The 26,651-nt window shown below is 40.8% G+C and overlaps 1 protein-coding gene across 1 annotated transcript in view; it reads left to right on the top strand.

Moving 5' to 3' along the window:
- Window positions 1–26,651, top strand: part of PRDM10 (PR/SET domain 10) — a 126,858-nt gene that overhangs the window by 41,581 nt on the left and 58,626 nt on the right. The window contains 3 exon segments of the mRNA XM_058289420.1: window positions 16,904–17,090; window positions 19,333–19,497; window positions 21,652–21,711. Of these exon segments, the coding sequence (XP_058145403.1) occupies window positions 17,022–17,090; window positions 19,333–19,497; window positions 21,652–21,711 (294 nt within the window). The 5' untranslated portion in view covers window positions 16,904–17,021.

Genomic DNA, 26,651 nt, shown 5'->3' with positions numbered 1-26,651 from the left:
TTTGGTATCACTTATTCTTTCTTCCATCATTTTGAGTCTGCTGTTGTATGCCTTTAATGTGTTGTTTATTTATTTATTTCTTCCCATCCCCTCAATGTTGTTGTTTGCATTGGCTATGTCTGTTTGTTGTATGCTCATCTTCTTTTTTTGTAAGGAGACACTGGGAACCAGACCTGGGAGCTCCTGTCTGGGAGGCAGGCGCCTAATCACTTGAGCCACCTCCACTCCCTGCTTTGTTGATCTCTCATTCTGTTTTTCTTCTTTGTGTTTCTTGTTGCATCATCTTGTCATTAGCTCACTGCACCAGCCTGTCTGGTCAGCTCACTCTCTTGCTCGTCTTCTTTAGAAGGCCTAGGAACTGAACCCAGGACCTCCCATGTAGTAGGCAGGAGCTCAATTACTTGAACCACATTTGCTTCCCTTTAATAAGTCTTTTTTAAAATTTTAAATAAAGGTTATTTATTTGGGGTAGGAGCTTACAGATACCAGGCCATACGGCATAGGTTACTTCCCTCACCAAAGATTATTTCCACGTGTTGGAGCAAGATGGCTGCCAACGTCTTTTAGGGCTCAGGCTTCCTGGGTTTCTCTCTTCCCAGGTCTTGCTTCTCTCTGGGCTCATGGTTCCTCTTTTCCCAGGACTTGCTTCTTTCTGGGCTCAGGGTTCCTCTCTTTCCAGTGCATGCTTCTCTTTCCATATTGTGCTTAGTTCCTGGGGCTCCAGCTTAAGAGTTCAGCATCAAACTCCAACATCAAAACTCCAATATCAAAATCCTCTTTAATGTGTTTTTGATCTCACCTATTGTGTCTTTTCTTCCCATGAACTCTTTTACTCTTCTATTCAAGATTTAAAATTCTTCTTTGTGCTTGCTCAATGTCTTTTTTTTTTCTTCAAAGATTTATTTTATTTATTTCTCTCCCCTTCTCCCCCCTCCCCCTAGCCCCAATTGTCTGTTCTCTGTGTCTGTTTACTGTGTTCTTCTTTGTCCAATTCTGTTGTTGTCAGCGGCATGGGAATCTGTGTTTCTTTTTGTTGCGTCATCTTGTTGTGTCAGCTCTCCATGTGTGCGGCGCCATTCCTGGGCAGGCTGCACTTTCTTTCGTGCTGGGTGGCTTTCCTTACGGGGCACACTCCTTGTGCGTGGGGCTCCCCTACGCGGGGGACACCCCTGTGTGGCAGGGCACTCCTTGCACGCATCAGCACTGCACGTGGGCCAGCTCCACACGGGTCAAGGAGGCCTGGGGTTTGAACCGCGGACCTCCCATGTGGTAGATGGATGCCCTAACCACTGGGCCAAGTCCGCTTCCCTCAATGTCTTTTTGATGTCGCTTATTTCTTTAGCTATATTGTCTTTCAACTCATTAATTTGATTTTGGTAATTTGTATGCATCTCATTAATTAGTTGTCTCAAATCCTGCATCTCTGCTGGGTCTTTGATATATTCCTTTTCTTGTGCTTTTTGCTGATATCTAGGCATCTGATTAGGATGTTAGTTTATTCAGATGTTCAGTTTCTTTCTCTTTTGTTTGGATTTAGTGGCAGCAGGCTGTGTGTTACTGCTGCTCTTTGATTCTTCATTCCACCTGAATCCTTAGGTTTGTCCCTCTCAATTGCTCAAAACTGGGCTCTGGACCCAGTAATGGGTTGCAGACCCACTTCCCAGGGCCTTGGGGAGGGACAGTACAAAGGCCACAAAAAGCTCTCTTACTAGTATTTACTTTTAATTTTCTCATATGTACTTTTGTCCTTTTGTGTCTGGCTTATTTCACTCAACATGTCTTCAAGGTTCATCCATGTTGTCACATTTATCAGGCTTTCATTCCTTTTGACAGCTGAATAATATTCCATTGCATGTATATACCACATTTACCCATTCATCAGTTGATGGATACTTGGGTTGCTTCCATCTTTTGACAATTGTGAATAATGTTGCTATGAACATCAATGTCCAAATATCTGTTTGAGTTCCTGCTTTCAGTTCTTTTGCATATATACTTAGAAATAGGATTACCAGGTCATATGGTAGTTCTATACTTAGTTTTCTGAATAACTGCCAAACTGTCTTTCACAGCAGTTGCACCATTTTACATTGCCTCCAGCAATGAATGCATGCTCCAATTTCTATTCCTCTCCAACACTTGTTATCTTCTATTTTTTAAATACCAACCAGTCTAATGGGTGTGAAATGGAATCTCATTGTGGCTTTCATTTGCATTTCCTTGATGGCTAGTAATGTTGAGCATCTTTTCATGTGTTCTCTGGCAAATTGTATAACTGTTTTGGAGAGATATCTGTTCAAGTCTTTTGCCCATTTTAAAAAATTGGGTTCTTTGTCTTTTTATTGTAAAGTTGAAGAATTTCTTTATATATACTGGATATTAATCCTTTAACACATATGTGGTTCCCCAATATTTCTTCCCATTGTGTAAGCTGTCTTTTTACCTTTGATAAAGTCCATTGAGCAACAAATGTTTTTAGTTTTGATGAGGTCCTTTTATCTACTTTTTCTTTTGTTGCTTGTGCTTTGTGTGTAAAGCACAACCTAACCTAAGGTCCTGAAGATGCTTTCCTAAGTTTTCTTCTAGGAGTTTGATAGTTCTGGCTTCTATATTTAGGTCTTTGATCCCTTTTGAGTTAATTTTTGTATATGGTGTGAGGCAGGGGGTCCTCCTGTTTTCTTTTTGCAAATGGAGATCCAGTTTTCCCAGTATCATTGGTTGAAGAGACTATTCTTTCTCAATTGAGTAGTCTGTGGCACTTTGTCAAAAATCAGTTGACCATATATATAAAGGTTGATTTCTCAGCTCTCAACTGAATTCCATTGCTCTCTCTATCTGTCCTTATGCCAGTACCGTGCTGTTTTGATTACTGTGGCTCTGTAACATGCTTTAAAACTGGGAAATGTGAGTCCTCAAATTCCCATTTTTCTTTTTCAAGATGACTTTAGCTGTTTAAGGCCCCTTACCCTTCCATGTAAATTTTATGATTGGTTTTTCCATTTTGGCAAAGAAACTTGTTAGAATTTTGATTGGGATTGCATTGAATCTTTACATTGTTTTGGGTAGTATTGACATCTTAATGATATTTAATCTGCCAACCCATGAACATGGAATATCTTTCTCTTTATTTAGTATTTAGTTCTTCTTTAATTTCTTTTACTAGTGTTTTGTAGTTTTGTGTACAATTCCTTTACATCCTTGGTTAGATTTATTCATAGATATTTGATTCTTTTAGTTGCTATTGCAAATGGATTTTTTTTTCTCTTGATTTCTTGTTCTGATTGTTTATTGCTTCTGTATAAAAACACTACTGATTTTTGGGTGTTGATCTTGTACTCCACCACTTTGCTGAATTCATTTATTAGTTTTAGGAGCTTTTTTTGTGGATCTTTCAGGATTTTCTGCATATTGGATCATATCATCTGCAAATAGGGAAAGATCTATTTCCTTTCTAATTTGGATGCCTTTTATTTCTTTTTCCTACCTTATTGCTCTGGCAAGAACTTCCAGTTCAGTATTCAATAATGGTTATAATGATCATCCTTGTCATGGTCCTGATCTTAGAGGGAAAGCTTTCAGTCCTTCACCATTAAGTATGTTAGCTGGGTGTGCCCTTTATCATGTTGAAGAAGTTTCTTTCTATTCCTCGAGTTCTAAGTGTTTTTCTCAAGAAGGGGTGCCATATTTTGTCAAATGCCTTTTCTGTGTTGATTGAGATGTTCATGTGGTTCCCCCCCCCCTTTATTCTGTTAATGTGGTGTATTACATTAATCACTTTTCTTATGTTGAACCAAACTTGCATACATGGTGAATCCCACTCCATCATTATGTATAATTATTTTAATATGCTGTTGCATGCAGTTTTCTAGTAATTTTATTGAGGAGTTTTGCATCTATCTTCATAACAGGTAGTGGTCTGTAGTTTTCTTGTGGCATCTTTATCTGGCTTTGGTAGGAAGGTGATATTGACCTTGTAGAATGAGTTAGGGAGTGTTTCCTCCTTGTCAGTTTTTTCGGGAAGAGTTTGAGCAGAATTGGAGTTAAGTCTTCTTAAAATGTTTGGTACACTTTCCTTATGAAACCATCTGGTCTTGGGATTTTCTTTGTTGGGAGGTTTTTGATTATTGAGTCAATCTCTTTACTAGTTAGTAATTGGTTTGTTGAGCTCTTCTATTTCTTCTTTAGTCAATATAAGTAGTTTCTGTGTTTCTAAGAATTTGTCCATTTCATCTAGGTTATCTAATTTCTTGGCATACTGTTGTTTATAGAATCCACTTATAGTCCTTTTTATTTCAGTAGTAATGTCCCCTTTTTCATTTTTTTAAAACATTAATTTCTTTTCATTTTCTCGTCTCTTCCCCCTCCCCCACCCTCCTGTTTTTGCTGTCTGTGTCCATTTGCTGGGTGATCTTCGGTATCTATTTCTCTTTTTTTCTTCTCTTCTTGTCTTTCTCCTCTAGGATTCACCGGGATTCAATCCTAGGGACCTCGGATGTGGAGAGAAGTTTCCTGTCAATTGTGCCATCTCAGTTCCTGGTCTCTGCTGCACTTCACCTTTACTCTTTCCTTCGTCTCTCTTTTATCTTCGTCTCTCATCTTGCTGTGTGACTCACTTGCACAGACCCTGGCTCACTGCACAGGCACTTGGCTTGCTGTGTGGGCACTTGGCTTGCTACATGGGCACTGGCTCGCACGGGCACTGACTCACCACATGGCCACTCACATGGGAACTCAGTTCACCATGCGGGCTCTCACACAGGCACTTGACTCACTGTGTGGACTTGCAGCTCTCCATGTGGGCACTCAGCTCTCTGCAAGGGCATCCACATGGGCACTCAGTTTGCTGTGTGGGCACTTGGCTCACCGTGTGGGCACTTGGCTCACCATGCAGGCACTCAGCTTATCATGTTGGCACTGACTCGCTGAGTAGGCATGCTTTCTCTTCTTTTTCACCAAGAGGCCCCTGGGTCCTCCCATATGGTAGGCAGAGGCCTTATCACTTGAGCCACATCCACTTTCCCCCTTTTCAATTGCGATTTTTTTAAAAGGAGGTACTGGGGATTGAACCCAGGACCTTGTACATGGGAAGCAGGTGCTCAACCACTGAGCTACATCTGTTCCTTTTCATTTCTGATTTTTGTTATTTGAATTCTCTCTTTTTTTCTTCTTTGTTAGTCTAGCCAAATTCTGTTGATCTTCTGAAAGAGCCAAATTTTGGTTTTGTTTATTTTTTTTTCTATTTCATTTGTCTCTGCTCTAATTTTTATTTCCTTCCTTCTGCTTGCTTTTGGTTTAGTTTACTGTTCTTTTTCTAGTTCTTCCAGTTTTGAGGTTAGTTTTTTATTTGAAGTCTTTCTTCTCTTTTCAAATAAGCATTTAGAATTTCCTTATCAGTACTGCCTTCTCTGAATCCCATACTTTTTGATATATTTTATATTCATTTTCATTAACCTCAAGATATTTCCTAATTTTGCTTCTTACTTCCTCTATAACCCCTTTTAGGTAGGGTGCGGGGTATATGGGGACCTCATAATTTTTGAATGTAACATTTAAAAGAAAATAAAGAAGAAAAAATTAATTAATTTAAAAAAGTGTATGTTGTTTAATTTCCACATATTTGTGAATTTTCCCATTCCCCTTCTGTTATTGATTTCTAGCTTAATTTCATTGTAGCTGGAGAATATACATTATATAATTTCAACATTTTTGTATTTATTGAGACTTGTTTTGTGATTAGCTGTATGGTCTATCCTGGAGAATGATCCATGTACACTTGAGAAGAATGCTTATTCTGTTTTTGTTGGGTGCAGCATTCTACCTATGTCTGTTAGGTCTAGTTGTCTCAGTGTTTCATCCAAGTCCAGTACTTCCTTACTGATCTTCTGACTAGATGTTCTATCCATTATTGAGAGTGGTGTATTATAGTTTCTTACTATTAATATAGAACTATCAATTTCTCCCTTCAAACTTGACAATAGTTGCTTCTTGTATTTTGGGGCTGTGCTGTTAGGTACATTATTATTTATAATTTTTACATCTTCCTGTTGAATTGCCCCCTTATTGGTATGTAATGACCATCTTTGTCATTTTAACAATTTTTTTAATTTAAAAATTTATTTTTTATATCAATGTTACAAGTTACTCAGTTAACAAAAGGTAATAACTACAATAACAGTAATTCTGCTTTGGTCAGCAATTACACTTCCCTTACTTTTGTTCATTCTTCAGTCTTGAAAGATTTGGGACAATGTCCACTCTGACTGTTTCAAGCTGAGGGGGGATGTAGGTGCTATGCGTGGAGGAATGTTATTATTTTGCTTGCAGTTGAAGATACTCCTTGCTTCAGGGATGGGACTGGTCCATCATCATCATTTCTTTAGTTGTCCAGGGCAAGCCCAAAGAACTGGAGAGTAGGAATTGGCTGCATATCTGCTGGATTTCAGGGCTCAACCAGCACAGGAATCATCTGAAGACTTTAAGTCTCTGAGAAACACACTTAACAGATAAATTGGAAATTGTAGTTTCAGATAAAAGGAGTAGAAGAATCATAAGTAGGGGATTTAGAAATAAGTATAACTGTATTATAGTGGGGACATAGATTTTCATATATTCCCAGGTAGAACCTATGGAGAGTGTTGATATCATGTGGCTCTGTGGCTTTCCTATCATGTCCAGATGGCCCTCCAGCCCTCAGGAATACTTTTTTTGAGGCCTTGTTTTCTGTGACAGTTCATGAAATCTGGCTGAGATCTGCATAAGCGTGACTTCCAGAATGACCTCCCAACTCACTTTGAAATCTCTTAGCCATAAAAACTCTATTTAATTTAATATTTCCCTCTTTTGGTCAAGGGCTTTCTCCGAATGCATTGCTGGTTAACACTTGGTAATAATCCCTTGGTGCTAGAGAGGCTCATCCTTGGGCTTGGTAACTGTTTTTTACTTAGTCTATTTTATTGGATATTGGTACGGCCACCCAAGCTCTCTTTTGGTTATTACTTGCATATTACATTTTTTCCATCCTCTCACCATCAACCTATTTGTATCTTTGGCTTTGAGTTTCTTACAGACGGCATATAGGTAGGTCATGCTTTTTTATCCATTCTTCAGATCGCTACCTTTTGACTGGAGAGTTTAATCCATTTACATTTAAAGTCACTACTGATATTACAGGTCTTTCTTTGGCCATTTTGCTTTTTAGCCTTTAGTCTTGTATCTCATTTCTGTTAAAGCTTACTTTTATATTTCTTTGCTTTTTTTGTTTTTTCTCATTGTCTGCTCTTGTTGTTGTTGTATGTTTTTTTTTTCTTTAGGAGGCACCAGGAACCAAACCTGGGACCTCCCATGTGGGAGGCGGGCACTCAACTGCTTGAACCACATCTGCTCCTATTTTTGCTTTTAATATTTCTTTTTTCTTTCTGCTCCTCAGTCTGACTCATTTTAAGTGCCTTATCTTCAGGTTCACTGATTCTTTCTTCTGCCAGAACCATTCTCCTCTTGAAACCCTCCTGGACATTTTTCGTTTAAGATATTATGGCTTGCAACTCCAGCAGTTCTGTTTGGTTCCTTTTTAAAGTTTCTGTCTATTTACTTGCACTCTCATATTGTTCTTTCATTGTTTTCCTGATACCCTGTAGTTCTTTCTCTGTGCTTTCCTTCAACCCCTTAAGCATTTTAAAGATAATTTTTAAAAAGACTTTGTTTGTTATGTCCACGTTCTTCTTCATTGCTGTTTTCTGTATTTTTATCTTCTTCCTTTGGATGGGGCATTATTTCCTGTTTTTATAGTTGTCTTGTACTCTTTTTTTTTTCACATTATGCATTTTAATATTTTAAAATGTAAAACCTAGGGTTTATTCCCTAGAATATCTGTTTCCTGGATTTTAACCAGCTGGTGATAAGACAGAGAGATTCTTGAGCTTCAGCCTCCTGTCAGGAAGGTCTGCTCAAGGTGAGGGCTCCCCTATCTTCCTGGGCCTCTGTCTTGTCCTGGGATTCTGTTTGTTAGTTGTTCTGGAGTTCCCCCTCTATTTCCCAGGGACATATCTTCCTTTCCTGGGTACCTGAAGCCTGCAGGCCTTTGTCCTAGACTCTCTGCTTCTATAACTCTTTATACTCTTTTCATTGTCTCACAGTGCTTTTGCCTGGAGGGGAAATTCAGGAAGGAGGGTCACCTGGGGAAGATTTTCCCAGTTTGGTCTTTCCCAGCCCAGCAGGGCCAGGGATCTGTGAAGAGGCTGCAGAGCAGCTCCAAAGTACCCTGTGGAGATGGTCTGGAAGGCGTCAAAAGCTTCTCCGATGGCTCCTGAAAGCTGAGCATTCCTGGCTTGATCAGCAAATCCAGCCCCTCAGCTAACTGCCCCCTGCATCCCTGAGAAGACCCTGCATCTCTAAATCTCCACCCCTTCAGTCCCTCTCTGGGGAGGGAGGAAACAATGGCTGATGCTGCCTTTGTCAGAGACCTACACCTAGACTGTTTGAAACAATAGCTGCCCTCAGAGCTAGGACCCGGCAATCCAAACTCACTAATCAAAAGCTGTGATCCGGGATTGGCCTTGTGCACCTCTGTTCTTGGGGAAGAGGATTTTTACATCCCTTTCTACCAGCAGCAGCTAGCCAGGGTCTGGACACTGCCGCAGCCTGCCGTGACAGTAGGGGATGGGTGCTGGCAGTGTTAATGGAGTGTATTAGTCAGCCAAAGGGGTGCTGAGGCAAAATACCAGAAATTGGTTGGTTTCTGTAAAGGATATTTGTTTGGGTTAGGAGCTTACAGATACCAGGCCATAAAGCATAAGTTACTTCCCTCACCAAAGTCTATTTTTACATGTTGGAGCAGATGACTGCCAATGTCTGCAAGGGTTCAGGCTTCCTAGGTTCCTCTCTTCCAGGGTCTTGCTTCTCTCTGGGTTCAGGGTTCCTCTCTTCCCAGGGCTTGCTTCTTCCTGGGCTCAGGGTTCCTCTTCCTGGGGCTTGCTTCTGTTTCCTCTGTGAGCTTACTTCCTGGGGCTCCAGCTTAGGGCTTCAGCATCAAACTCCAACATCAAGACTCCAACATCAGGGAAGTGGATGTGGCTCAAGTGATAGAGCTTCTGCCTACCACATGGGAGGACCTGGGTTCGATCCCTGGGGGCTCCTGGTGAAAAAGAAGAGAAAGTGTGCCCACATGGCAAGCCAGTGCCCGTACAAGTGGCCGTGTGGTGAGCCAGTGCCCTACACAAGTGAGTCACTCAGCAAGATGATAATGAAACAAAAGAGAGATGAAGGGGAGAGTCAAGGTGAAGCACAGCAGAAACCAGGAACTGAGGTGGCTCAATTGACAGGGAACCTCACTCCCCATCAGAGGTCTCCAGGATCAAATCCTGGTGAATTGTAGAGGAGAGAAAAGGAGAAGAGAAGCCAACACAGGCAGCAAAAACAGCAAGGTGGGAGGAGGGGAAGGGGGAAAATAAAGAAAGAAAGAAATCTTTAAAAAACAAACAAACAAACTCCAACATCAAAAACCCTTCAGTATCAAAAAGCTTCAACCCTGTCCTTTGCCATGCCTTTCATCCTATTGATGTGGCCCAATCAAAGCCCTAATCATAACTTAATTATGCCAGGTACGACCAGATTACAAACATAATCCAATATCTATTTTTGGAATTCATAACCCTATCAAACTGCTACATGGATTGTGTAATCTATACCTCTTTTCTGTAATTTATCAGCCTCTTCTGTTTGCTCCTCCCTGGATGCTATACAGTGTTCTTCTTGCCTCTGGCAGTTTCAAAATAGTTGTTTCAGATAGTTTCTGCATAATTAAAAGTTGTTTTGGTGGAAGAAGTTAATTCTGGTAGTTTCTTACTTGGCCTGTGTTGGGCCATTCTTTTCCAGGTATCTCAGTTTTAACAACTCATAATGCAGCCTCCTCCACTTGGGCTCTTTCATACAGAGGATCCACAGGGCCCTTGGTTGTTATGGTCATTTTCTCAATGGTATATATTTGCTAATCAAATTTTGCCCTGTTGCTCTGTTTCCATGCCTTTCAGTTTTATTACCAAATTAGAGTCCAATCTTTTGAAGATATTTAAAATAGCAGTTAACCTTGGGATGTCTAGTACCAGGAATGTACATCACTCTCCTGAAGTGAGGACAGCTCTGAAGGACAGCTGTGATCAAGGTCACACATGGGCAGGCAGTGACAGCTTGACTTCCACTCATTTGATTGTGTTTGCAAGACACAGCTGATTGTCAAATATACCTCTTTTCAGAAATGAGAAAATGTGAAGAAAAATTAAAAAGAGTGGGTCATAGACTTGAAGACAGATTGTTAACTCTGTTAATTCTTAAAATAACCAGGCAGAATAGATAAGTTGGCTTTTGAAATAAGGATACTCGGCGGCGGAATTGGCCCAGTGGTTAGGGCGTCCATCTACCACATAGGAGGTCTGCGATTCAAACCCTGGGCCTCCTTGACTCATGTGGAGCTGGCCCATGTGCAGTGCTGATGTGCGCAAGGAGTGCCGTGCCACGCAGGGGTGTCCCCGCGTAGGGGAGCCCCATGCGCAAGGAGTGCGCCCCATAAGGAGAGCCGCCCAGCACCAAAGAAAGTGCAGCCTGCCTAAGAATGGCACCTCCCACACGGAGAAATAACACAACAAGATGATGTCGCAGCAAAAAGAAACACAGATTCCCGTGCCGCTGACAACAACAGAAGCAGACAAAGAAGACGCAGCAAATGGACACAGAGAACAGATAACTGGGTTGAGGGGGGGAGAGGAGAGAAATAAATAAATAAAATGAAAAATCTTAAAAAAAAAAAAGAAGTAAGGATACTAAGGAGCAGAGAGTTTGTGACTTACTAAAATCACAGCTACGTGTATGTGGTAGATTTAGGAGCATAGAACCTAGATTTTCTGCTTCTAATGCTGGCACTTTCCACCACTACTCAAGAAAAACTTAATAAGGCACACTAGAAGCTCCAAGAGGAGAGGGAGTCTTTATTGTTTTGTGCACTGATGATTCTTAAAGACCTAGAACAGGGTCTGGCAGATACTAAGTACTCAATAAATATTTGCTGAATATACTCAATCATTATGGAAAGAATAGAAATGTAAGCATGCCCTTCTCTTCCTGGAAACAAAGTCACTAACTCTTTTTGGGTAGTGGGAAAAAAGGAGGGAAAATGGCTAAACATTTTCTAGGAGTGATATAGTTTCTGGTTCTCTGTTTTTTTTTCAATTTTGCAGGAAAAGCAAAATGTGAGGAGAGGAAGTCTGTTCCCAGCTGAGAGTGTTTATCAGCACCTGCTTGGTGGACAGCACCAGAGTTGCTCCTAGAATTCTTCTCCCCATCTCTTACAAACCAGTATCAAGAGGTCTCAATAAATTGCGCAGTTAAAAAATAATAATGACAAAGGGAAATAAATATGACATCTTACTATAAAGGAAGTACATGTATAGGGCATATATTAATCAACAAATTGTTACGTTTAAAAAAAATATGAAATGTTTTGAAAATGCCAAAGCTCTGTTTAGTTCATCTATAAAATATGAAGATTGATATATTTGAGCAAAGACTGTGTGCCAGGCCTTGTCCCTAGGATTTTCATTGAGATCATTTAAGCCTCAAAATAACTCTAGGAGGTAATTGTTATCTCCATTTCACATTTGATGATATTGAAGGTGATTTGGCTATGGCCATAGAACTAGTTAGTGGTGGAGCCTGTAGGGATGTTTAATTCAGTCCCCACGACCCTGTGGATTTTCTATTCTATTCGAAGCTTAAGGCCAGAATGGACTTTAGAAATCCTTTTATACTCCTTGTATAGATGAGGACACTGATCCCATGTGGATTTAAAGTGACTTGCTTAGTAGAGTCATGACTAGAATTCAGCTTTTCTGAACAAGGTATTAAACAATGAGTAAACGCAGAATGTCATTGATGTTTAAAATAGCTGAGTAGTCAGAGAACTCAAACGAGTTGAATTTTAGTTTGTTAGGCTGCTGAAATGCAGTATACCAGAAATAGGTTGGCTTTTATAATGGAGATTTATTAACTTACAACCTGACAGTCCTGAGGCCATGAAAATGTCCAAATCAAGGCATCATCAGGTGATGCTTTCCCCCCAAAGACCAGCTGCTGGAGATCCTGGACTCCTCTGTCACATGGCCAGGCACTTGGCAGAGTGTCCTGGTCTCTCCCTTCTCTTCTGGGTTTTGTTGCTTTCAGTGTCTGGCTTCAGTGGCTTTTTCTCTCAGCTCTTATGGCTTCCTTTCTCTCTCTCTTTATTTATCCCATTTGTAAAGGACTCCAGTAAGAGGATTAAGATTCACCCTGAGCCATGCCTCAGCCGAAGTAACCTAATCAAAAGGTCCCACCTGCAGTAGGTTCACACTGACAGGAGTGGATTAGCTCTAAGGGCATGATTTTTCTGGGGTCCATAAAAGCCTCAAACTGCCATATGTTGTAAATTGTATCTTAAATAACCAGAATTACTAATTGTATATCTGGTATCACTGTTTTTGATTCCAGACACTCTTGAATTAAGGTGTTTTGCCATCTTGGACTTCTTTTTTTGCTAACAGTGTTCCAAAACTGTTGGGAACTTCTATTGTGGGCAATAATTCACATCCTCACTTGCCAGATTTTGCTAGTGTACTTTCCTGTGTTCAGATTAACATGTTTTGCATTTTTTTTGCTCCTTCTTTTCTTTTTTTCCTCTTCTTCTTTACCTTGCCTTATGTAGTTTACTAGTATTGCATAGAATGCAATGTCTACTTCCTTATTCTGGTAAGGTTAGAAAAAAGATATTTCAGTCTAGAGTCAGTGCCCTCTCTGTTCCCACTTCTACTTCCTCGTTCCAACTCATCCTTCAAGTTTCCCCTTCTCCAGGCAGATGAAAGTGAGCATTCCAGTTTGAATTGGGTGTTCTCTCCTATGTTCCCATGTGTTTTGTGATATTGTAAACCACTTGCCAGAAAATACTCAGCACCTGCCACATGTGAGAGCGAGTTACTCTCAGGAACAGAGGAACTGAGGCAGACAGTGGACAGAAAAATGCAACATGGATGAATATCTTTCCTTCACATTCACTTGTGAGTGTTTATTCTGTGGCAGGCATTGTGCTCAGCACTTTATGTGTGTGATCTCATATCAATCTCTCAACAACCTTGTGCTCCCTGTTTTAGAGAAGAGACACTTAGAGAACTTCTGTGATTTGCCCAGGGTCGGTTAAGTTTCAGAGCTGCTCCCAAGCCCAGGTCCAGAGCCCAGAGCCCAGGTTCTTAGCCACTGTGCCTCTTCCTCCCCCTGCAGCTTCTGCCTTTATCAGGGCAGCTACCACGCCCCCATACTGGGACCCTCCTGAGCAGGAGCAGGGCTGACAAGCATGTGTTGGGGCTCAGGCACTGACAGGCCACAGCGTTCATGCGACCAGCCTGACTGACTCAGCGAACTTGAAAGAGCTCAATGTGTGTAAAATCATGTACGTCCAAAGGTTTTCATCACTGCATTGCTTGTCATAGCAGAAGATTAGAAATAGCCTAAATGTTTATCAACAGGAGATTAAGTTATGATATATTCATACAACAAAATTATGAAATTTAAGAATGAGGAATCTATATATGGATATGGAACAACGTAAAAGCCGTGCTCTTCAGTGGAAAAAGGCAGGTATAGCAGAGATGCTACCTTGTTTAGCATCAAGAGTATGCTATTTCTGGCTGGAGGGGAGAGAGTGTATACGTTTTTATTTTATTTATTTATATATATTTCTTTATTAGAGAAGTTGTACTATTTGCTTGTTTATGCATAAAATATCTTTGGAAGAATAGACAAGAAGTTGATAATGCTGGTTGCTTCTGAAGAGTGGCTTGGGGAATGCAGGGAGAGAGGCTGTCCACTGTGTACCCTTTTTGTGCCTTTTGAATTCGAGCCACCTAAATTTAAAAAAAGATGTATGTGAAATAAAAGAAATAAAGATCACCGCCTGGGAATGAAAACACACACAGGAAGGCTCTGTGGGCTGTGTGCTCTTCACGGAGCACGCTCCCGGCCCTGGCACCGCAGACACTTGGGCTTTTGTGCAAACTGAACCAAGGTGAAACGACGGTTCAGATTCCTATTGCAGGAAGGGCACCTCATCTCTTGTAATATTCCTGCTAAAAAATCATTTCCTGAATCGAACATGAAGAAATATCAGACAAATTCAAAGTGAGGGACATTCTGCAAATTAAATGTCCCCTACATTAAAAAAGCATTGGGAAGTTGACATGGCTCAACTGATAGAGCATCTGCCTACCATATGGAGGCTCTAGGGTTCTATACCCAGGGCCTCCAGGCCCATGTGGTGAGCTGGGCCATGCACAGTGCTGCTGCGCTCAAGAAGTGCCGTGCCATGCATGGGCATGCCTGCGTGGGGGAGCCCCATGCGCAAGGAGTGTGCCCTGCAAGGAGAGCCACCCTGCGTGAAAAAAGCGCAGCCTGCCCAGGAGTGGCGCCGCACACACAGAGAGGTAACGCAGCAAGATGATGCAACAAAAAAAGAAACACAGATTCCCGTGCCACTGACAACAACAGAAGTGGACAAAAAGAAGAACACACAGCAAATGGACACAGAGAACAGACAACTGGGGCGGGGGAGCGGGGGTGGGGTGGGGGAGAGGGCAGGAAGGGGAGAGAAAGAAGTAAAAATAAAAAAAATAAAAACTGTAGCAGGTTTATTTCACATACCATACAATCAATTCACCCTGAATATCTTTTTATATATCTTTAAGTAGAACTGCTATATAAGGAATGTATAATTTTTTTTTTCAAAAATCAAATTTGTTAGGGTATAATTTATAAAGATAAAATTTGTGTGTTTGTTTTCTTCATTAAAAAATTTTATTGAAGTATATCACTCCTACATGAACATACTTAAACATAAGTGTATAGCAGGAGTTGGGAACTTACAAAACAAACATGCATACCCTCGCTCAGGGCTCCCATACATCACCTTGCGTTGTTGTGAACGTTTGTAATGTTTGTTATAAACCATGAAAGAGCATCATCAGAATGTTACTCCTAACTATAGCCCATTTCTTATATTTGGTGTATTTTCCCCCCAACCTACCCGATCATCATGTAACACCCTGTATTAGTATTACATATTTGTTACAGCTCATGAGCGAACCTTCTCCGCTTTGTTCTGTTATCCACAGCCCATCTTCCACCATAGGATTCACTGTGTTACACAGCCCCATGCTCGGTAAGGTCCACTAAAAAAAAATTCACTTGTTTTAATTGAATATGTCGGTGACTTTTGACACATGCATTTCCCATGTAACCACCACTGCAGTGCAGATACAAGACATAGCACATTTCCATTTCTCCAGAAATTTCCCTCATGCTGCATCGAGTTCACCAGGTGAACTGTTGGTGGACATTTGCATTGTTTCCAGTACTCTCTGAATGGAGTAAGAGGCGTGGGGATCTGTGGGGTGTGTGTGTGTTGGGGGGCAGGTGACAAGGGTCATGCAGCAGGAACGGCCTCTAAAGTGCTCAGGAGATGGCTCCTGCCAGCTGGCACGTGGCAGTCCTTGTGTCCCAGCAGAACTAGGCACAGACATCTGGGCATTCAAGGCTCTTTTCTTTCCTTCTTCCTTGGACCTTGTTCTAGTTCTGAGACTGGAGTACGTGGGATCTAGGAATGTGCTTCTTATTTCCATTTATAGGAGAAAACTCTGGCTGGATCTCAGCCAGTAGCTTTTCTTTTCTTTAATGGTGTTCTGACCCATTTTAGCCTTTTTGTGTACGTGTTTGCTGGTTTAATGGGAGGCTGGCGGGGGGAAGGCGGCTATCAGGTATGGCAAGTCTCAGATGAGTTTTAAAACATCCACCTGTTATCATCCTCCAAAGAGTAAATTGCTTACTTCCAGAAGCCTGATTTGGAAGGGAGGAATAAGGTTCAAAATGCAGATTTCATGCATCTTAATTTTTCTTGAGGCTTTTGATTTGGTCACCCCTCTATTGACCAAATGGGAAAATAAGGTCTGTATTTGTATTCACCAAACTGTGGCCCAGAGAGTATAGACCCTCCCCCAGGCCTTGTCTTAGACTGCTGGGCATTTTGGTAGAGGTGGTGTAGGAAGTCGATGTATACAAAAACAGTGAACAGGAGAGGAGCAAGCTTGGACTACGAAGCGATCACTCTTGGGTTTGAACCCATCGCTTACTTGCATTTAGCATCTGTGAACCACATTCTCCTTATCAGCAGAACTGAAGTAACTACCTCAAGTATTTTTGATGAGGATAAAGTCTATCATCTATCTATCTATCTATCTATCTATCTATCTATCTGTCTGTCTGTCTGTCTGTCTGTCTGTCTGTCTGTCTGTCTGTCTATCTGTCTATCTGTCTATCTATCTATCTATCCATCCATCTATCTATCTATCTGTCTGTCTATCCCTACTATGTTAGGCAAGGTTCTCCTGAGAAAACAGAACTGACAGGAGCTGCTGAAATCATTAATTCTCCCTTTAAGGTCCTCAGCTGCTTGGATGAGCCGTCTCTCATTGCTGAAGTGTCTCTTTTGTTGATTATAGATGTAATCATCCATCAGTGTGATCAACTTACTGATGATTCAAGTCCACCACATGTCCGCACAGTAACGATCAGACCAGTGCTTGCTTGACCGAACAAGTGGGCGCCGTAACCTGGCCAAGTTGGCATAATAACTTAACCATCACACCTACTCAACCAATGAGTACCTAGAACTCTGCGGGTGTGCAATACGTTATATTAGTTCTAGAAATAATTTCTCCATTTTTACTTTTTTGTCCAGGCGTCTTATTTTTTAATGAAGTTTAATTCTTCTCTTTGTGGTTGAAGTGTTAATTTATTAAAATGTATTCATCTCGGTCCCTTTCCTTTCTTTTTTCTTCAGGCACGTTGCAGAGAGACCCTCTTGTCTTTCATGAACACATACGTGGTGGACAGATGACCGCCCCCCAATCTTTTCAGCTGTAGGTGCTCCTGGCTTGGAGCCCTCCGGTAGGGAAGCGATGGATTCCAAAGCCGAAAGCGCACACGTGTGGTCGACCCCTGCGGAACACGAGCAGAGCACTGCACAGGTGAAGAGCGATCTTTCCAGCTTTGTACTGACGGCAGTTTTTAGTTTGGTACGGTTTGCTGACAGTGGAAAAAACAACAGCAATGAAGTGGTAACGAAGGGGTGGGAGGAAGCTGACCTGTACGGAATAGGGGCTGTTCCTGCACTTTGCAACTCCATCGGTATGGCTCGCTGTGTGATTTAGAAGAAGAGCTAACCTGCCACCTACGTGCCTTTTCCCCAACTTGTTGTCATACCCTGTTTCTTACCCTGTTTTATTTTATATTTTCGGTGCTGAAAACACCAAACTTAGGTTTTTTTAATGTTATCCAATATAGGATTTTCTTCTTTGTGTGCAATGAAGTACAAGTTGTGTTTATAAAGTGGGTGGCTTTTTCTTTTCTTTTTAAATCTGGAATGTAAGCCTCTAAGTGAAAGTTGTCCCATTATGAGTCAACAGCTTTGGAGGTTAGTCACACATTCGAATGCTGCCTTCATTTTTTTGCTCTGCCTTTCCACTTGCCATCAGGACCAGCTGCAGGTTCTTTTGACTGTTCATAACAGAGGCAAAGCTCTACATTTTGGATGTGGACTTTTTTTTTTTTTGGAAAGAGTTAGTAGTCATATGGAGCCATGTTTTATATGTGACCAAAGTATAAAGTTTAGTTTTTAAGCAAAAATGGTATTATAATAAAGTAATTTTAGAAAAGGAGTTCCAGAGATGTTTTCAGCAGATTAAGAGAAAATGCTGCTTTGTTTCCCAGGGAGACTATTTTGAAGGCTACTTTCATGCAGCTATGTTATTTTGGTGTATTTTGTTTATAAACAAACATGTAGTTTTAAAGCAAATGTAGTTAAAAAGCAAAGCAAAAGAAAACCTGCTTGACACTGAACGTGACTGGGTTCTGCCTTTGTGGGTATCCAGACAGTAGACTGCAGAGCTCAGAACACTTCATTGCATCTCTTCTTGCCCATTGCACCTACTTCTGGCCAGTAATTCTGATTTTGTAGATCACCAACTGATAAGAACCAAGTGGGAAAGCTTGGATATCTCTTCTTTGGAGGAAATGTTTTTTCTTTTCTTAAGCACTAAAACTAGTCCAAGGTTTTTAGGCTAATGAAAAAAATCTAGATGTAAAATCCTAAAATTATCTTGTAGTAATGAAAACTACACAAATATGTCAAAAGCCTAGTTCTTGCAATATACAGACTATATCTTGGTGGACAAATCAAATTTACATAGAAGCTGGTGTCATCACTGGATATAGATGTGGAAGTTTGTCATGTTTCTGTGGTGGTCCATTGCATTTTGTCTGCAGGTTTCTTTCTGGAGATTAAATTAGCTTATGTCATCTTTTGGATCTATCATTCCCCACCGGAGAACACAGAAATATAAAAAGCTAGGTCCAAAGCCAAGACAGGGTCAGAGTAAGGATTCCACCCGAAGACTGCCTGACTTCAATATCAACACATGAATTATTTCTCTCCCAAATGTGTGCTTTGGCCATCTGCTCCCACACCTTCAATATAAGGCTTCAGGCTGTGAGCCAAGCTCCAGCGCCAAGAACTCGAACCTCCGAGGCTGACTATTCAGACAGTATTTCACCAAGCTCAGGTTCTCCTTTAGCTCTTAGTTCTTGGGAGATGAGAAATCCTTTACCCTGGCAACAACTGCAACAGTTGCCTGAAAACTCTTAAAAGTACCTTATTAAAATTTTCTGTGTCTGTACATATCTGGCAGGGAAGAGTTGTAGTATGTTCAGCCAACCTTTACTGATATGCTTCCAGTATGCCCTTTATGTATGAAAGAACTTGTAAAAAAGAAAATGCCCTTATTTTAGTGTGTTTGCTGAGAGGCACTATTAGTTAGAAAATATAATTTTTAAGATGGGTGGAGAGCAATTGATTTTGAGTCCAGACATTTTTTTACATTACAGAATCATTGGTATTTTATGTGGCCAGCCAGGAATCTTCAATCACTCTTCCAGGAGCAGTTAATCTCACCTTCCTGACCCCCGAGAGTGGTAGCTACACTGGAAATTTGAGGCAAAGGGGAATTTAAGTCAGTTGCCTGACGTTTAAGCAGTCAGTCTGTGACAGGGCTCTTGGCTCCTGTCTCCGGCCACTGACTCAGCCCACTTGCAGATTTATCAGATTCCACCGGGGAAATTTTAGGATCAAAAGCGTGTCCCGTGAGTGGGCTACCCCCACTGATTCTCTCCCACAGGAGTAGAAGCTGCTCACTCACCTGCTCTCTGCCCCAGGTGCACTTTGTTCAGGACACTGGAACCGTGGCGCAGATCGTCTACACCGATGACCAGGGCCGCCCCCCACAGCAGGTGGTCTACACGGCAGATGGCGCCTCCTACACGTCCGTGGAGGGGCCCGAGCACACGCTGGTGTACATCCATCCCGTGGAAGCAGCCCAGGCACGTCGCGCAGCGCTCGCTTGTCGTTTCCTGGTTCATGAGTGAATTCACCCTTTACCTCTGTTGACTCTCCGTCAGTCTCTCTGCTGGGGGCCGGGATGCGGGAATGGTTTAGATAAGATACATGCTCCCAGTGTGCTTACAGCCAGCTTGCCAAAGGAAGAGAGGGCTTCTTTATTTAAATGAAATGCAACAAGGAGTTAGAGCACCCGCTCCTTGTCAGCTCTTCTGTGCAGTGACCTTGGGTTAGGCTACGAAAATGTTACTTTTCCTAAGCATCAAGAACCAGGCCAAAAACGGCGTGCAGTTCTATATAACGTAATCAAGATGGATCTGGGGAAGAGTACAGATTATTTCAGTTACATGTGTAAGCAGAGTTGTAGTAGCTTTTTTTTTTTTTAAGATTTATTTTTTATTTATCTCCCCCCCACCCCAGTTGTCTGCTCTCTGTGCCCATTCGCTGTGTGTTCTTCTGTGACTGCTTCTAGCCTTATCAGCGGCACCGGGAATCTGTGTTTCTTTTTGTTGCGTCATCTTGTTTTGTCAGCTCTCTGTGTGTGTGGTGCCATTCCTGGGCAGGCTGCACTTTTTTTTGCGCTGGGTGGCTCTCCTTACGGGGCGCACTCCTTGTGCATGGGGCTCCCGTACGCGGGGGACACCCCTGTGTGGCACGGCACTCCTTGCGTGCATCAGCACTGCACGTGGGCCAGCTCCACACGGGTCAAGGAGGCCCGGGGTTTGAACTGCAGACCTCCCATGTGTTAGGCAGACGCCCTAACCACTGGCCAAGTCCACTTCCTATGTAGTAGCTTATTAACTGCTGTTTATTACTAACTCACTGATTTGGAGAACTGTAACAGAGACAAAGGTGATTGCTGGTAAAAGCTGTACAATTATAGCTATTTTCATTTTTTTGCCAGTGAATTGGAGCACTAGTTTCCAAATGCATTACACAAATAATTGCAGTATGTAAATATCAGTTTCTGTTGTTAGTACTTTACAAAGGTACAAAGTCCTTTGAAACAGTTTTTAGTAGGATCCCAGTCATAGCAATTTACCCTCAGGCAATGTTGAATCAAGAGGCTCAGATCACTCCAGGGAGAAATGGGGCCACCTCATGAAGGCCTTCCAAATCCGTATAAAGACAAACCAGCCAAATAGTCAGAACAGCACTTTGGAAAGCCTCTGCTTATTTTTAGTCCCTAACTATCTGAAAATAAGCTAAGAGAGCTCATGTAAAGAATGTCCTGTGCCTAGCTTTTAGTTTATTACTATGCTACTAAATGTCTGAATTATGATGTTTTTTTGGTCCCAAATCTAAGAACTCTGTCATTTGCTGAAATTCTCTTTTATGTTCTTCTAGAATTAAAACTGAACCACAATCCTTATTCCCCTAGATTTGCTGAAGACTTGGCAAGTTAAAGATCTTTAAAAGCTTTAGAGGAAAGAATATTACTTCTGGATTGGAGAAATTAATCATAAGTCCCAGACTAAAAGAGTTTGAAAAATTTCCTTCTCTAATTAGCTTTGCTGCATCCTGACCCAAATTATTGTATATTTAAAATGATTCTTTTTATTTATTTTGACCTTAACGGCTCTATCCAAGAGGAGAACCTCTGTAACATTCAGTTGAATTTATTTCCCTTTTGATTTTCTTCCAATAATAATTGTGTCTTTATATTTGAAGGAGCTGTAATCTTAGTCCATCTATAATATTCTAGTATGTCTGTATATCTCCATCTGTTTTCATTCATTCACAAATCTACTTCTGCGATATGTGGTGTTATGTGTGAGTATATGTATCCTTGTTCACAGCGCGTCTTTTTCATTTTCATGTCTTGCTTTTTAAAATTAGCTGTAACATTCAACCTCAGGAGAGACTTAGCTTGTGAGTAAAAATCATGAAGTATGTTAGACATTTGCTTATAAAATCTCTTTGGAGCCATTTGAATGAGAGGCTTTAGTTAAATGTTAGATTACCATCTTTTTCTCCTTTACTAATGAAGGATTATTGCTAGCTATACTGGAAGTTAACTCTCCCAAGAATGGTGCTTAGCAGTAGAATAATTTTCCCTGTGTAAGTAAACTGTCTGAAGATCTTTTGATAAGTTTTTTTTTTCTTTCTTTCTTCTCACTCTCTTTGCCTGCCCCCAGACTCTGTTTACAGATCCAGGCCAGGTAGCTTATGTCCAACAGGATGCTACTGCTCAGCAGGTAAGGAATTACTGTTTTTTTGTTGTTTGGGGATAATTCTGAATTTACAGTCCCTGCATTGTTTCCCATAACCCTCTGTACTCTACATTCTCTGGATATCTGTTTATGTATTAAGAATCTTCTCCTGCTCCTTTAATAAAAACAACATATAACATAATGTAACCCTTACATACTTTAGTCAGTATTCTTTGGAATAGCCTGGTAATAAAAAATACTTTGTCAGGGCAATTTAAAAATAAGCGTATAAACAGAATATTGGTTCATGTCCCAAAGAGTATTCCTGAGTTTTAAAAGTGCCTTTTATTTATTTGTTGATTTATTTTTTGAAGATTTATTTTATTTATTTATTCCCCTCCCCACCCCCAGAGCAGCTCACTGGCTGCTCTCTGTGTCCATTCATTGTATGCTCTCGGTATCTGCTTATCGTCCCTTTAGGAGGCACGGGGAACCTAACCTGGGAGTCCCTACATGGGAGACAGGCGCTCAACCACTTGAGCCACCTCTGCTTCCTGCTTTATTGTGTCTTTCATTGTGCTTCCTTGTTGTGTCTTCTTCTTGTGTCATCTTGTTGTGTCACCTTGCCATACCAGCCCATTGGGCCAGTGTACTGTCTTCCTTGTCTTCTCTAGGAGATATGGGAAACTGAACGTGGGACCTCCCATGTGGTAGGTGGGCACCCAACTGCCTGAGCCACATTTACTTCCCTATTTATTTTTTTAATTTGAAAACATTTGAGTACTTGCTACAATTTTTTCTGTTTCTCAGTTTTGTTTTGTTTTTTTTTTCTTTTCTTTTCTTTCCCCTTTTGGTTCCATTTTTAAATATCCTAAAATCCCTCCCAATTCCCACCAAGAAACATCTCTCATCACATTAAAATTTGGTAGTATTTTCCAGACATACATATATAGATAAAGATGAAACAGGGGAGAAATAACATCCTGCTCTAAATGCTGTTATTAACTTCAATACTTTTCACTTAAATTTGCTTGAAATTAGCAGAATAAAAAGAAATTGCAGTCTAACTAAAAGAGATTGGAGTTACTGTTTCCTAAACCGTGCTTCAGCTTTAATCCTGTCCTGTCTATGGACTCCCGTGGAGATGAGGTGATGACGTGGAATTCTTCTCACTTCCTCAGCACTGTTTTGTCCTAGTTACATTATTACTATAACTAACATATTTATGTTTGTAAGTAACCACAAGTATTTATAATTTTGCTGTATTCTTGACTGACATTCAGTTAGGGTTGGAGAACTCTTGAGACTTAGTTTGATGTTTTCTTCATTCCCTCTCTGTCATAATGCCTGTGTGATTCTTTAACCTTCAAGTTTTTCTTTGAAGTCCAATGACTTCACCTGCATATGAGTCAGAATTCCCTGGGACAGGGTGTATTCTTTTAACGTGTAGGTTAAGGCATTATTTCATGAAATTTTTGTCTATCAGATCTTTGGAAATCTTCGTTCCATTTTATTTGCTCATTTTTTCCGGAACATGAGCAGTGCATATGTGACTCTTCTTTTCCTCCCGTTTCTCACATTTTCTCTACCATCATTCCATCATTGTTATGCATACTCATTGCCATTTTACTTGTGAGGTTTCCTTTGGCCTGTCTGTCAGGCCACCTCACTGTCTGTCTTTCTTTCTTTTTACTTTTTAATTGCATTATTGCACATATATAGAAAAGTGCAAAGATCTTAAGCAGATAGATCAGTGATATGCTATGAAGTGAACATTCCCTATAATCAACACCGCAGTTAAACAGTGTATCATTATCAGTTCTGGAAGGTGCCCTTATACTCCCCTGCCCCAGCCATATCCCCTTCCCTTCTCCTCAAAGGAAACAATACTCTCCTGCCTGCTGACACCTTAGATTAGTTTCCTATATCTTTGAACTTTAAATAAATGCAATTATAGAGGTGGTTTCCATTTTGTCTAGCTTCTTTTGTTCTACATTATGCTTAAGAGATTCATTCATGTTGTTGAGCGTAACTGTAGGGTTTTTTCCTTCTATTTTCATTGCTATGAAATGTTCAATGTTATGAATATACTGCAATATAATTAACTGTTCCACTATTGATGGACCATCAGGTTGCTTGCAGTTTTGGCTATTAAGAATAATTGCTGCTATCGATACTTTTGTGTATGTCTTACAGTGCCCATGTGCATGCATTCCCGTTGGGTGCATACTTAACAGTGAAATGGCTAGTTTATAAGGTAGACATAGGTTCGACGTTTAATAGATAAAACCGAGCCATTTTCTGAAGTGGTGGTTTTAGTCTCCTTGGCTGCCAAAAGTAATATACCAGAAACGGGTTTGGCTTTTACAATGGAGATTTATTGGCTTAGAAGGTGATAGTTCTGAGGCTGAGAAAAATGTCCAGATCAAGGCATCATCAGGCAATGCTTTCTCCCGAAGACTGGCTGCTGGTAATCCTGGACTCCTTTGTCACCTGGCAAAGCACATGGCGGCTTCTGCGGGGCTCTCTCTTCTCTTCCTGTCTTGCTGCTTTCAGCTTCTGGCTTCCATGACTTTCTGTCTCTCTCTGTCTGAATTTCATTCTCTTCCGAAGGACTCCAGTAAGAGGATTAAGACCCACCCTGGGTCACACTGTAACTGAAGTCACCTAATCAAAAGGCTCTACTTACAATAGGCTTACACCACAGAAATGGATTAGCTTGAGGAACATGATTTTCTGGGGTCCATACACTTCAAACTGTCACAGTGATTAATAGCCACTTACATTTCTACCAGCAGTGTATGAGAGTTGGACTACCTCCTTGCTACACTTGGTCTCATTGGTCTTGTTGATTTTGGCCGTTCTACTAACTATGTATTAATACAATGTTGAGTACCATTTCATGTGTTCATTGGCCATTTAGATACATGCTTTTGTGAAATGCTGTTTAAATTCTTTTGTCCTTTTTCTATGAGGTTTTCTCCTTTTCTTACAGATCTGTGTGTAATTTCTTTATATATTCTGGATACAAGTTCCTTGCAAATATCTCCTATGCTCTTTACACTTTCTTAATGATGTATTTTGATGAACAGAAGGTCTTCATTTTAATGTAGTCCAGTTTCTCCATCTTTTCCTTTATGGGTAATTTTTTTGTGTGCACTATTTAAATAATCTTTGCCTAGTTGAAGTTTGACCTTATTTTGCTATCTTCTTTTCTAGAAACCTTTCACGTTTAGATCTTCAAATATGCAAGTGGTGAGACAGATCAAGTCTCATTTATTTCCATAGGAAAATCCAGGTGGTGTAACATCATTTATAACTAGATCTTCCTTTCACTACTGCTCTGATACTTTTTTTTTTAAGATTTATTTTTTATTTCTCTCCCCTTCCCTGTACCCCCCTCCCCCATTGTCTGTTCTCTGTGTCCACTTGCTGTGTGTTCTTCTGTGTCCTCTTGCATTCTTGTCAGCGGCACCAGGAATCTGTGTTTCTTTTGGTTGTGTCATCTTGCTGTGTAAGCTTTCTGTGTGTGCAGCGCCATTCCTGGGCAGGCTGAGCTTTTTTTGTGCAGGGCAGCTCTCCTTACAAGGGTGCATTCCTTGTGCGTGGGGTTCCCCTATGCAGGGGACACCCCTACAAGGCAGGGCACTCCTTGCATGCATCAGCACTGCACATGGGCCAGCTCACCATACGGGTCAGGAGGCCCTGGGTTTGAACCCTGGACTCTCCATATGGTAGGCGGATGCTCTATCAATTGAGCCAAATCCGCTTCTCTGCTTTGCTACTTTTGTCTTAAATCCATTTGACCACATATGTGTGGATATGTTTCTGGCACACTTTATTCTCCTGGTGACCTTTTGACTATCCTTGTGCCAATACCATACTGTCCTAATTGCTGTAACTTTGTGATAAGCCTCGATGTCCATGGCAGTAATTCCTCCCTCACTTAGTTCTTTGTGAGTTTCTTGGCCCTTTGCAATTATCAATGGCTTTTAGTATAGTCACAGTTTTGTGCGTTCGTCACCACAAAAAATTTTAGAACAATGTCATTACTCCAAAAAGAAAAACTCCATAACCCTTAGCAGTCATTTCTCAATCCCTCTATCCTTGCCCAGCCCTACATAACCACTAATCTAATTCCATCTTTGTACATTGATTTGTATTTACATTTTATATAAATGGAATCATACAATATGTAGTACTTTGTGTCTGGTTTCTTTCATGTAGCATAATTTTTTTTTTGCCATCTTGTATCATAATACATTTTATTCAGTTTCAAAGAAAACAGCCTTATATGTGCAATATTACCCATATTAATATTTCACATGAGGTTTCACTATGCTATGCAGTCCCAGGTTACATTTTTTAGCTTTCCTTCTAGTAATACACATGACCTTAGACTTTCCCTTTTAATCGCTGTCCTATTCATATAATAGCACTGCTAGTTACAAACATTATGATGTGCTTTCACCTTTTCTATGCATTTCCAAAGATTAACAGGCTTTTTACCAATTCTGTGCTGGTTAACCCTCAGCTTTCCATTCTCTAACCTCATCCTATTTTCTGGTAACCTATCGTCTAGTTATTTACTCCACGAGTTTACACAATATATTAAGTTCATAACAGTACAATCATTCAGTATTTGTCCTTTTGTGCCTGGCTTACTTCACTTAACATCGTGTCCTCCAGGTTCGTCCATGTTGTCATGTACTTCACGACTTCATTTCTTCTAACAGCTACATAGTATTCCATTGTGTATATATACTACTCTATTAGTCAGCCAAAGGGGTGGTGATACAAAATACCAGAAACTGGTTGGTTTTTATAAAGGGTATTTATTTGGGTAGGAGCTTACAGATACTAGGCCATAAAGCATAAGTTATTTCCCTCACCAAAGTCTGTTTGGAGCAAGATGGCTGCCAACGTCTGCGAGGGTTCAGGCTTCCTGGGTTCCTACGTTCCTGGGGCTTGCTTTACTCCGGCTT

This window comes from Dasypus novemcinctus, chromosome 27 (genome assembly GCF_030445035.2).
Source record: "Dasypus novemcinctus isolate mDasNov1 chromosome 27, mDasNov1.1.hap2, whole genome shotgun sequence".
Taxonomy (NCBI): Eukaryota; Metazoa; Chordata; class Mammalia; order Cingulata; family Dasypodidae; genus Dasypus; species Dasypus novemcinctus.
Note: the sequence above shows the minus strand (reverse complement) of the source record. Positions and strands in the feature narration are given on the sequence as shown.